The sequence below is a fragment of the Squalius cephalus genome (assembly GCF_949319135.1).
Source record: "Squalius cephalus genome assembly, chromosome: 17".
In the NCBI taxonomy this organism is placed as follows: Eukaryota; Metazoa; Chordata; class Actinopteri; order Cypriniformes; family Leuciscidae; genus Squalius; species Squalius cephalus.
Window position 1 is genome coordinate 15,627,650 of NC_137138.1, and position 13,614 is coordinate 15,641,263.

The 13,614-nt window shown below is 37.7% G+C and overlaps 1 protein-coding gene across 4 annotated transcripts in view; it reads left to right on the forward strand.

Moving 5' to 3' along the window:
- gria4b (glutamate receptor, ionotropic, AMPA 4b) overlaps positions 1–13,614 on the forward strand; it is a 90,974-nt gene that overhangs the window by 53,488 nt on the left and 23,872 nt on the right. For all 4 annotated transcript variants that reach the window (XM_079898558.1, XM_079898560.1, XM_079898557.1 and 1 more), the window contains exons 4-8: positions 4,036–4,220; positions 5,683–5,736; positions 6,251–6,409; positions 10,626–10,793; positions 12,050–12,154. In XM_079898558.1, coding sequence (XP_079754684.1) covers positions 4,036–4,220; positions 5,683–5,736; positions 6,251–6,409; positions 10,626–10,793; positions 12,050–12,154 — 671 coding nt within the window. The remainder of the gene's footprint in view (positions 1–4,035; positions 4,221–5,682; positions 5,737–6,250; positions 6,410–10,625; positions 10,794–12,049; positions 12,155–13,614) is intronic.

Consider the following 13,614-nt stretch of genomic DNA (forward strand, 5'->3'; position numbering starts at 1 on the left):
AGTGTTTATACAGTAAATAAGGCACTTTTTTACATAAAGCAATAAAGCCACAAGAGAGACTCCACGTTATAGTGATTTTTTTTAAAGATGGGCCTTAGTGATGTTCACCCATCCACTTTTATGTTGTGCCTGTAAACACTGTAAAATCCATAGTTGGAGGATGGACCAACTGCAGATTGCAGTTTATGTCCTCCTCCACACATCCATATACTTTATTTCTTTTAAAAACATGTTTAAAATAGATTTTGTGTCATCTCGAAAAATACATTCCGTTCAAGTTATTGGTGATACTCACTGTAATGCACAGCCTTGAGAGGCTTATTGCACTATTGCAGCAACAGCAATATTATAAAAGAAGGCAAAAATGTATTATTATTATTATTTAGATTATTATTATTATTATTATTAATACATTGTTGTTGTTTGTAATAATAATAATTTAAAAAGTATTATTGTTATTCTTATGTATAAATAATTGTACACACACACACACACATATTACAACCTGTCCTGAACTAACAAACAAATGCATATATTTATAATAATAATAATAATAAATATTATTATTTTATTAGTATTAATATTAACAATAATTTATTATTGTAAATTAATATTATTATTAACAATTTTGTTATTCTTATGTTTTTATAATTTTTATTTTTATTTTTTTATGAATATATACATATAAATTAATAATCATTTATATTTTCAATATTTAAAAATGGCAAGCATTGAAAACAGTTTATAACTTTATAACAGCTTATTCAGACATAATTTAGAGACAGAGAACTATACTTATAAATGGGTACATTTGAGTGAGGCATAAACCCAAGACGCATAAACCCAAGACTGATAGATGAAGGCGTTTGAAAAGTACTGGATTATTCAGTTACTTTTGGGGTGAACTATTCCTTTAAGAAAAAGAGAAAATGATTTTCCAAAACTTGGTCAGTGCCCCTGTCACTTCTGAAATGATTGCGACAACTGTCAGAAAAGACATTCAGATTATCATTTTTATCTGGTTGGCCAATATTAGCGCTTTTGTGGTCTTGGAAAGCACAGATTTGTCCTGATGGTCCTTGTTTAGACTACTGGCTGAGTTGTTTTAGATTCAGTCTGCTGTGAGAGCTTCTGAGCAGATACAATCTGACTGGGATGTGGACATGATGAATGGTTTAGTGTAAAAGGTTGGCACTTCACTACATTTTCATGGTCTGTTGTCCTTCTCTTCTCCCTCTGTCTATGCCTACCCCATATGCGCGCACACACACACACACACACACACACACACACACACACACACACACACACACACACACACACACACACACGGCTGCTTCCCCCTGCTGGGCTGGATGGAAGATGAGGGGGGAAGGGTGGATGCTGGCAGCTGATTTTGGATCTCATTGGTTCTTGCACACTCATGGATATTTCACATATGCACATGACACCCCAAGCTACTGATTTATCAGCTATTAATCAGAGCTCGATTCTTCACTGGGGGCTTGAATTATTAGCAGCAGAGGCTGAGATTTGAAATAGATGGCAGATGAATTTTAGCTCCGAGTTCGTGGTCGATACTGCAGGTGTCTGCAGATATTGAGTGCAGTGCAGGTTTAGTGTGTTGCTTGTGAATGTGTATGTAATCAGGCTACTTCACTGATTGCTGTTTGTTTAACACACTGGCATGTTAAAATGTCCACATCAGCCATCATGTACAGTGCTTTGATATGTTAATTCATGACTATTTGTGTTACACGTGTCCCGAGAGCATCAGGGCATTGGTAAACACCATGGTTGCTCAACCAGCATTCAATGCATAATGTTCATGGTGCAAGCATGATGCTGCAAACAGGGTTGTGGATTTGATTTTCACAAATGCCGATAAAACGCATACCTTGAAATGCTATGGATAAAAGCTTCTGCCAGTTGCATGAATGGATTAAATACACAGTTTTAACACTTCCTAGTGCCTTTTTTTTTTTTTGCATTAAAGGTGCATGTTTTTAATTTCTGAAATAAATACAATTTTATATATATTATTATTATAAATATATTTATTTGTATGTTTGTTAGTTCAGGTTGTAATGCAACTAATGCATTTCATAAAATTTGCAAATATACTTTTTATCTATTAAAATAATGATTCATTCTGTCATCATTTACTCACCCTCGTGTCATTCCTAACCTGTATTTCTTTCTTTCTTCTGCAGAATGCAAAACAAAGATACATATTTAAAAAAAACAACCTTTTTTGTGTTTTTGTCTATTCAATGAAAGTCAGTTTGACCCAAAAGAACACTGAATTGAAGAAAAAGAACGGAAAAAACACTTTTTAGACTTTTTCAAATGATCTTATTTGGTGTTCCACAGAATATGGAAAGTCATGCAGGTTTGAAACAATGTGAGGGAGAATAAATTTTGACATAATTTTCATTTTTGGGTAAACTATCACTTTGAGATGTGTGAAAATGTATATAGGGGTAAGGAAACATTTTTAAATTTTACTGGGTTAGATCATAGACTGTAAAAAAAATATGGACGACGACCCTTCGCTCTCTTCCATTGGTGAGAAGTGAAGCTGCCAGTGTCCCGATATGGCTCTGACATCTTGGGGCTTGAGTCTGCGCAGTAGCGATTTCGGGACCAGACCTGGGGTGCGTTTCCCGAAAGCATCGTTGGCCAACTATGGTCGCAAGTTCCGTCGTTACCAATAGAGTTCAATGGACATTGCGATGAACTTGCGACCATAGTTGGCCAACGATGCTTTCGGGAAACGCACCCCTGCGCAGTAGTGAGCAGGAAGTAAAGCCGCGAAATCAAGGCCACCTCACTCTTGGTGTGAAATAATTAATTATAGAAATTTAGATATTAAATTTAAAGCTCCAATCTCCTCAGTCCTCCGAAGATTGCGAAAAAAAGTCTGTTGGTGCTTCAGTGACTACTTCGCTCAGAGAACCTGTCAATCACAGCTGTCAATCATGACGTCACACCACCGTTTTTATAGCATCAAATAACTAACTAAAAACAAATTTATTTTAAAAACAAACCCTTGCATTTACATCAGCGTGATAAAAACTACAGTAAATGACAGAAACCACCTTCGGAAAAAAAGATATTTGAAGAGTAATTAAATTGTTGAATAACACGGGGAGGCGGGGTTTATGACCTATACTAGGACCAGTCACCGGGGGGGGCGATCGAGACGTTTTGGCTTCACTTTTCAGGGCTTGTGCAGCACGCTTGGGTTAGATTAAAAAATAAGATTTTTTTTTCTTTTTTGTCCTCTGTAATAGACCCATATACTAACATAAATACCTCCCCATTTAACATTTAGGCTACAAACACCCGAATGAGCTAAAGAGTTGCCAGATCAAGCACAGGTTAATCTATTAAATAGTGGAACCGAGTGAGCTGCGTTGCCAAATTCTGATTGTGACCATAAGGGTCCGTTTTGCAGGGACATCTGCTCATCTTGGAGTCAAGTGGGCCTCAGCGGCTCCTAGTGCCTATTTCAAACAGCTAGATTAACATATCCAACACCATCCCTGTCTGATTAGTACAAGCAGCACTGAGGACTGTAGCTGGAATCACAAGCACTGTAATGGAGCTCTCAAGAAGCCTCAATCACACCTTGGAGAAGGTGACAAAAATCAGCTCTTTCTGACTTCCAATTTTACCGGCACGCCTGCATGATGTTGGCTTCTATTTTAAGGATGCAGGAGATTAGTTTCATGAAGAAGGGTGTTTTTTTCCATTTCTCTGAGCACTGTTGAGGCTTCTGGGACTGTAAGCTTCCATGGATTGGAATTGAGGCCTAAAATGAGTCTGCATGAAAGGACAGGAGGTTGGTATCAGCGCCCTACGATCTGTGCCACGTGATCGCTCACATCGCACTGGTGCAGGAATGACTCACTGACAATGCCACAAATCACATTCTTTCAGATAAATTGGAGCCGTGGCTCAACGGTTCAAGCCTTCGGTGGTTTGATGCACATGCTGATCAAATGCCTCACTGTCCCTTTTTTGTCATAGGTTATTCCATACTACAGGCCATCATGGAAAAGGCTGGCCAGAACGGTTGGCAGGTCAGCGCTATATGTGTTGAGAACTTTAATGATGCCAGTTACCGACAGCTTCTCGAAGACCTGGACCGTAGGCAGGAAAAGACGTTTGTCATAGACCTGGAGGCAGAGAGACTGAACAACATGCTGGAACAGGTGAGATAAGGGGACATTTTCAGGTCGATATAAAAAGTGTCCCATTTTGCCCTCTGATGCATGCATTATTGTAAAATAACATGAAATATATTAATATTTTATATATAGTAAAACCAAAAATTATTCAGACACCATATATCATTTGTGATATTTTTTTTACCAGTGGGTGCAGGACACTATAGTTCATTTATGTAAGTGAGGATAGCAAAATAAAGAAAACTGTGACATATAAAATTCATCATACAGTGGGACAATTTGGGACCAAAAATAATTCAGACACTTTGACCTGACCATGTTTTGCTTAAGCGTTTTTTTCTTTAATTGCTAATGCGACCTTTTTACACCACAGACTGAACAAAATTAAGCATTGCTTGGTAATTGGTTGGCCTAAATTGGTATCATCTAATTGTGTACTTAAATTTAAAAGCTGAAAGATATTCAACCTAATTCATTTGTGAATCTCTAACAAAAGGGGTTCTTGTCATATTTTATTACCATTTTCTAAACTATAGCGAATAAACTGTGATAATCTGAGAAATGTTGAAAGTGTCTGAATAAATTTTGGTTTGACTGTGTGTGTATATATATATATATATATATATATATAAATATAAGTGAAAATATGTCCACTCCAATTAAATAAAGTAAAAAAACAAACAAACAAAAAAAACAATTATATATATATATATATATATATATATATATATATATATATATATATATATATATATATATATATATATATATATATATTATAAATTATAAATTATATATATATTTAATTGGAGTGGACATATTTTCACTTATGGGTAAGATACAAAAATATGGTAATTCCTGTATGAAAATGTTTATTTTAATCTCCTGAAAAATAATTTGGGGTTGACAACATAATTGATGTACATTTATTTTATTTTATTTAAAATGTGTGTTTTAAATTTCATTGTAAAAATAGCACAATACTACATAAAAAGCACAGTCAGAGAGAATTGTAAGGAAGAGGTAAAGGTAATGCAACACTATACCCTGAATGGTTAAAAATGTTTTTGAAGGTCTGTACACTGTACTGAACACTGTGCATCAGAGTTCACTAAAGAGAATTAAATATGCTCAAGGTCCTGAGGGAAAAAAAAACACATTTCCTCAAGTAACTCTTGTTGCAGAAATGGCAAATTAGACAGGCATATTTCTTTTATTCCCTACAAACTGATCCCTTAATATTTTATTTTGTAGCTGTCAAAGTCATTCTAAGATATTCTAGCTGGTGTTTGCGTTAATATTCATCAAATTTCAGCGTGGTATTGGAAAAGGCAGCGTGTTTGATTAGAAATAATTAATAACAGCGGAATTCTGCTTTCCCAATGGCTTACAGCTCTGCTGTACATTCATATGCTGGATGAATGCTGACAAATGTATTTGCTTTTAGAATTTGCCCTCACTACAAATGTCTGGTTTATCTCCACAGATTGTGAGTGTCGGCAAGCATGTCAAAGGCTACCATTACATCATGGCAAATTTGGTGAGCTAAATGTTATTCCTTTATCGCCTTATTCTCCCTGTCAGCTTGTCTGCCTTTCATATTCTGCTTTATCTCTTACTTTCTACATATTCCACTCTACTGGTCTCTCCTTCTCTCTCTCTCTCTCTCTCTCTAGTTGTCTTGGCCTTGCTGTCTCCTGCCCTCCCTCATTCTTCTTCTTTCTTAATCCTCGCTTTTCTTTAAGCAAGATACATCAATTTGAGAGACTAATTCGTATTCCAGTGAGCGGTTGTGACAGTGTTTTAATGATGCTGGGAGCTGCAGAGCATGCTCTCTCTCTCTCTCTGCTCTCTGGCTGTGCACGGAATTGGCTCACAGAGGCGAGCTGGATATGAATGTTTGTGGAATTTCTCTTATCGTAGCGCTGCATTGCCAACTACATTTTAATAATCTCTCTCTCTCTCTCTCTCTCTCTCTCTCTCTCTCTCTCTCTCTCTCTCTCTCTCTCTATTTCTTACTATTTCTTACTATTTCCCCTTCTTTGCTCTGGCAGGGTTTTAAGGACATCAATCTGGAGCGTTTCATGCATGGGGGAGCCAATGTGACAGGCTTTCAGCTGGTGGACTTCAGCAATCCCATGGTTATTAAACTCATGCAGCGCTGGAACAAGTTGGACCAGCGCGAGTACCCCGGCTCTGACGCACCTCCCAAGGTACTCTTGCATGGCCCAGTCCAGTATGGAACCACTTTGAAACTAGATACATTTGCATAAATGCATAAACGTCCCATTTTAATCCTTCCAGACACTTTGAGAGAACTCTCAAATCTCCAGAAAGAGTCTGATGATCTCACCCAATGCTTTTATATGCGTTTGTCATGGTTGAGTAAGGCAGAAAGATTTAAAGAAAGAATCGAGAAAGGAAACATGGATGGATGGATGGGTGAGAGGGTGGGTGGGTGGAAGAAAGGAAGGATGGATGGGTGGATGTGTTGGATGGGTGGGTGTAAGTAAGGATGGGTGAATGGATAGGTGGGTGGGTAGAAGGAAGCAAGTAAAGAAGGAAGGGAAAGAAATATAGAGAAAGGAAGGGAGGATGGATGGATGATTGGATGGATAGCTGGAAAGCTTAAGAGTTGGAAGAGAAGAGGACGGAAGGAAGGATGTAAGGATGGATATAAGAAAGGAAGGAACTGATAGATAGACAATAAATGAGGGAATGAAGGAAATATAGGAAAGAAAGGAAAGGAGGATGGATGGATGGATGGATGGATGGATGGATGGATGGAATGAAGGAAGGAAGGAAAGATGATTGGGTGGAAGAAAGGAAAGATAGATGGTTGTAAGCAAGGAAGGAAGAAAGGATGGATAGAATGAATGGAAGGTTGGATGAATGGGTGGTTGGTTTTGTGGAAGGGTGGTTGCATAAATGGAAAAAGGCAGGGATGATGGATGGTTAGATGAATGAATGAAAAGATGGAAGGGTGGAAGGAAGGAAGGAAGGGTTGATGGAGTAAGGAGCAAAAGATGTAATAACATTATACACAGTGGGCAAAAGAAGGATTTATAACATAACTGGAATAAATGTCAAAGACAGAACTTCAAGAAACTGTGCCAATGTATTGTAATATGCATTCTTACATAGAAAACACTGAAACGACTCAACTGGCATTGTAAATTATACACCTACATCATCATAAGCTTTTTCATTCATTCTAGTCTCACCAGCCGAATCCTGCTCGTGATTTGATATGCCTGTTCATGTCTGCGCCCTGAAAGCAAGGTTTTTGTTGATCCATTTTCACTGGGACTCACTTTCCCCTTGGGGCCTGATGAGGATGACATTCTTTGGAGGGCGGTTACATTGATCCCCTCCTGGTGATGCGGCGCGGTAAAGGCAATCCCTTTGGCGTGGCCTGAGGGGACATCGCTTTAACAGGCGGCTGCTCCTCACTGCACACCGCTAGCAAGAGCAGCATGATGGGGAGCGACATCCATGGACTCTCAAATGAGATGCTGTGGTTCAAACATGTGAACACGCACTGATCCACATATATGCTCTCTGTGGTATTTAGACTGGGCTGCTCCATCTCTTTCATCCCAAATATAAGCTACTCCCATAAGCAGCACGACCGACACCCCAAAACCTTATAAAATCTCTGAGCTGTTAGCCTTTCCTGCTGAGGCGATTGGAAAAGTCCTGAAGGCACCAGTGAGGACACACTTTCTCCAGGGATCAATCCAGGTGTTTTAGGGCTTTAGCCGATGTGATTAAACTGCACCTATTGTAATACAGGAAGTATTCTGTCCTGCGGGAGTCTACCTAACACCTTCTTTGATAATTAATGTTGGACCATGAAACTGTGGTAGACTAAATATAAACACATTGGCTAAAGGGATAGTTCACTCAAAAATGAAAATCTTCATTCTTTGAAATGTTTCTTGAGCACCTAATGAGCATATTAGAATGATTTCTGAAGGACCATGTGGCACTGAAGATTGGAGTAATGATGCTGAAAATACAGCTTTGCTATCACAGGAATAAATTACTTTGAAATATTATTGCAATCTATTTCAATATTTTAAACTGCATTACTGTTTTACTGTATTTTTTTGATTGAATAAGTGCAGCCTTGTTGAACATAAGAGACGACTTTTAAATACATTAAAAAATGTGACCGACCCTAAACTTTTGAACGGCGGTGCTTATTCGGAAGAATAATAGCATGCAGGTTTGGAATGACATGAGTATGTGTGGTGAGTAAATGACAGAATTTAAATTTTTAGATGAACAATCTCTTTAAATACATTCTTCAATCTCTTGTTGTTACCTCTCTCTTGATTTCTATCTCGCTCTGTCATTCCATCTTTTGCTCCTTGTATGCAGTTGTAGCCCAGGGGTGTTTCTGTGTGTTTTGTATTGTGTTTGTAACGGTCTAAATAGTCTCAGCTCTTGTACTAGAGATATGCTGATGGAATACCAAAAACCATCTCAGCACTGCAAGAGTGGCTTCTTTCAACCATAAAGCAAGCAGGACAGTCTGAACACACAGGGGTGCTTTTTCTTTTACATTGTGCTTGTATATATGAGCAGCTCAGGCGACCCTCGTCAGACTTAAACCACGTCATACTCTCTAAAATAGCAATGATAAACACAACAGTAGACTAAAACAAGGACATGAAGCGCCATGACTCTAAAGGACAAACGCGCGTGCAGAGCTGCGGTTTGTTTCCTTTGTTAAAATTCCGTGCGTTGCCTGCAGTGATTCATTCTGTGGCGTTTTATCTCAGCGAGGCAGAGAGAAAGAGCACAAGCCACTTATTGGTGCAATCAGGCCAGCCTCCGATTGCAGCTGACGGGCCCTCCCCCACTCCCACCCACCAGAATCTGAACACTACTGTGTCAGAGCTCACTGATTTCACATTCTCTGCCCGCTCCTAATATGTGCAAGGACAAGCATGTGTGTTTCTGTTTTTGGTTTGTCCCTTGCTCTCTTTTTTTTTTTTATACCCCTTGATGCAGCTGCAAAATACGGACCTTGGTTGTCCTCTGCTCATGAGGAGACCTAACCCCATTTTGATTATTCAACCCTTACAAATGGCTTTCATTGGTGTAAACCTAATGTAATTATGTTGACTCACTGACTGATATTAAATAAACACCATTTTGTTATAGTACAGACACTGAAGTGAATATGCAAGACACTTATAAATAACATTGCACAAGAATACTTGATTCTGAGTGGTCAATCGCAGAACTCTGCAGTCTTTTTTTTTTTTTTTATAAAAGAAAATAATTGACAGGTAAGCGCTTTCCTGGATATGTATAAAAAGTTTATGGTTGGTAAGACTTTTAAATGTTTTTGAAGGAAGTCTCTTCTGCTCACCAAGGCTGCATTTATTTGACCAAAACTGATTTTTATTTGATAAAAACTGTCCTATTGTAAAATGTTATTACAAATTAAAATAACTTTTTTATTTTAATATTTCTTTAAAGGCAAGCTGAATTTTCAGCATCATTACTCCAGTCTTCAGTGTCACATGATCCTTCAAAAAACATTCTAATATTCTGATTTGGTGCTCAAGAAACATTTATTATTATTAACAATGTTGAAAATAGTGTTGCTTAATATTTTTTCAGGATTCTTTGAAAGTTCAAAACAACAGCGTTTATTTGAAATAGAAAACATTATAAATGTCTTTACTGTGACTTTTGATAAATGTAATGTGTCCTTGCTGAATATTTTATTTATTTATTTTTTAGTCCTTCTGACCCCAAACTTAAAATCCTGAAATGTAGAAATTAAGATATGAAATTAAGATGAATATATTATATATATGCCATTACACATACATTATGGTATAAATGGTAACATCTTACAATAATATTATATGTTAACATCAGCAAAAGCTAATAGTTCATTCATGGTAAATTAATCTTACACTAAAATATTTGTATCATTTCAAATTTGATCAATTAACATTATTTAATGTTTTATGAACAAACAGGAAACAACAAAGATTAATAGTATTTATTTATAGATGAACTAACTTTAAATTTAGAGATTCCACTCAAAACCAAAATAAAAAGTGTTCCAACCAATCACCGACAGGGGTGGGTGTTGTGAGGTTTTGCGCTCGTGCACTGCTGCCTATGACGGCTGCATGCGAAAACCTCACAACACCCACCCCTGTCGGTGATTGGCAGCTAGCGGATCGTTAGGAAAGATTAGATGAATGTGATCATTTATGTTTGGACCCGAAATCGCTGATACAACCTTTAACTAGATTAATAAATTCTGTAAAATGCATTGTCATTTCATGATACCTAATGCACTAACTAATGTTAACAAACTGAACCCTTAAAACCCCATTAAAGCATTACTGTGTATGTATATGTTGACCTTTCCATAACCCTCTGTTTCTGTAGTACACTTCCGCTCTGACGTACGATGGAGTGATGGTGATGGCAGAAGCCTTCCGGAACCTTCGCAGACAGAAGGTGGACATCTCCCGCAGGGGCAACGCCGGAGACTGCCTGGCCAACCCCGCTGCACCCTGGAACCAGGGCATCGACATGGAGCGCACACTCAAACAGGTCACATGCACAGATGAGCAAACGCAGGCTTTATATTAGATGGGAAAGAAGTGCTTTGTGTAGTATTTCCATGGGAGGAATACAGACAGCTGAAATAAATGTCTTATGAAAAAAACAAGGCAGTGAGGTGATAGAGGGCCAAGGCTGAACAGAACAATAATCGGGCGATCTGAAAAATGCGAAATGTCCAAATTTGAACTGATGGAAATTGGAAAATGACAGGGGAAATGGAAAGGAAACTATAAGGATGGAGAGAGCGAGAACCAAAGCAGAAAACAAGACGGATAGTGAAACAGTGAGAGCAAGAGAGAGAAGTGTGATGTTGTGTAGGGCAGGGTTTCTCAAACTTGTTTTAATCCAAGGACCCCTTTTTGTAACACCAAACTGTTCTCAGACCCCAACACTCCACCTCCCAAACAAATATATGAAGAGTTCAGATGCAAAAGCCTCTAAGTGCCATCTGAAATTTTCTTCTAGAATGATCATTTTTATCAAGCTTGTATATTTAAGTTCAATAATTTCACTTAAATGGCAATGCAAACCTACCTATTAATTGTCATTTAAGTGAAATTACTTAACTTAAATATACAAGCTTTATAAAAATTATCATTCTAGAAGAAAATTTCAGATGGCACTTAGAGGCTTTTACATCTGAACACTTCATATATATATATACATAAAACAATGTATAAAAAAACAATTGTTTATCTCGCTGAGTAATTAAAACTAGCTATTAACTGTACTTTATGAATACTGTCGCTTATGTATGCGTCAGTAATCATGACGTGCATGTCAAACATGTAAAAATACTGTGAATAACTGAATCTTGAGTGTTTTAGCAGCAGGAAATTGCTTAATTGCTTTTAATTATACACAGATTAATAAGAAATAAATTTTAATTTGTCTCTCCCACGTTTTCATTACTAAAAGAGTCCGGGCAGAACATATGAGCCTTTAGTATATTTATACTTAGTCCTGATGTGAGCTCAACAATTTAGAGAATAATGTCGCTGATGATTTGGCTCTGTATCGCTTGCAGTGGTTTTCAGATTTTCAGATTTTTATTCACAGTTCAAAGAATTTTCTGGTTATGTTAGATGGATCCCCGTTTGAGAAACACTGATGTGGGGTAATACTTCCAGAAGAAAGTGATGTTAAAGTTCAAGAAAGTAAGCGAATGTGTAAATGAAAGTGTTTCGAGGTGCTTTGCAGTGGTTGGATAAGTTGTAATGACATTGTTTATCACTGTAATCCAGGTGCGCCTCCAAGGATTAACAGGAAATGTCCAATTCGACCACTACGGGCGCAGAGTCAACTACACAATGGATGTTTTCGAATTAAAAAGTAACGGCCCCAGAAGGGTAAGATGTCATTCTTGTCGTGAGCATTGCAGAGGTCACCGCAGACAAATTTCTTTTTTTGTGATACGTCCACTTTGATATTGTATATCTGACTTAAAAATGTGCTTGTTAGGGTGTTTCTGTCTGTATTCATCTTTGATTCTGAGAAAGTGTAACCATGCTTTGCTTTTGCTCTGTCTCTCTACATCTGTCGAGTGTCATTTCAGTCTAATTCATTGTCTTTCTCGATGTGCTTAACGCTCTGTGCTTCACTTGATGCAGCTGTTTCTGTGAGAACAATCCCAGGAGACCCTGATGAGTCTTTATTATTTTATAGTCAGCGTTTTCTTTTTGTGCAATGTAACATCTTTTACTTATCTTACAATACTTCAACACATACTCATTTCACGCATACTGTATATGCATCTCTTTAAATGGTGAAAACAGCCATTTTAGATGCCTTTTAAACCCATATGAATCATTGGCCATGTACACACTGCAGTTAAATTTGGTTGTCAGTTCACCTTTTAGTTTTTAATCCTGTTCTGTACACACACACTTCAGTCATTTTCAGTATCTACAACCAAATTAACCCCCAAAAAAACAAAAATTCTATGCAGTGTGTACGGAACCAAACGAAACAACTGTCTGAGATGTTTCTCTCTTCTGTGTGTGCGGTGCAAGAAATCCCAGGGAAAGCAGCACGAGCCTTGACTCATTCTTGTTGCCAGATGTTGCTAAAAAAAAATGGTGAACAAGAACAAGCCCATAATAAATCGAAATGCTGTATGCTGAAAATAATACCGAAATATCACGACTTGTAACTGCTCGCTTTAATAACTTAGTAAACGCGATCGCTTTGTGAGCCAAGCTTAAACAACAAGCCCAAAAACGCTTATAATAAGTGGACATGGCAACATGCTCTGTGAAGCAGCCTTTACAAGCATAAACAAAACACAAGTTAACTTTGCTAAACATAACGAGTCTTTTGTCTTACTTTGGTCAGAATAGCAGATTACAAACACGCGAGACGCCGGATCGTTGATACATCTCAGTTTTGGGAGTGAGTCGTAGTCCGATACACACACAAAACGATAATTTGTATTAAAAAAATAAATAAGTCCCAACTGGATTAAAATTTTATATTGCTAATTTAAATAGATTGTTTGCTATTAAATTGTGACAAAATTGTCTGAGAAGTTTGCAGTTATTTACAACCAAAATGTACAGTTTTTAAAATAATACACAAATGTCTGCCTTGAATGGTCTGGTGGTTTTAGCAGCAGAGCTATGTACGCACCAAAAGGCCTCGTATCACACACCTTCTAAAGTTATGAGGAGCCCTCTGCCTCTGGCGTGCTTTATGGAGTGTGGCGGCTCCTGGCTGCTGTTGAGCAGTGCACCGGGGGAAGAGTGATGGGAAAAGGAGAAGGAGGGGAGCACAGGAACGAGCCGCCAGGGCTTGGCAGTCATTTATCAGG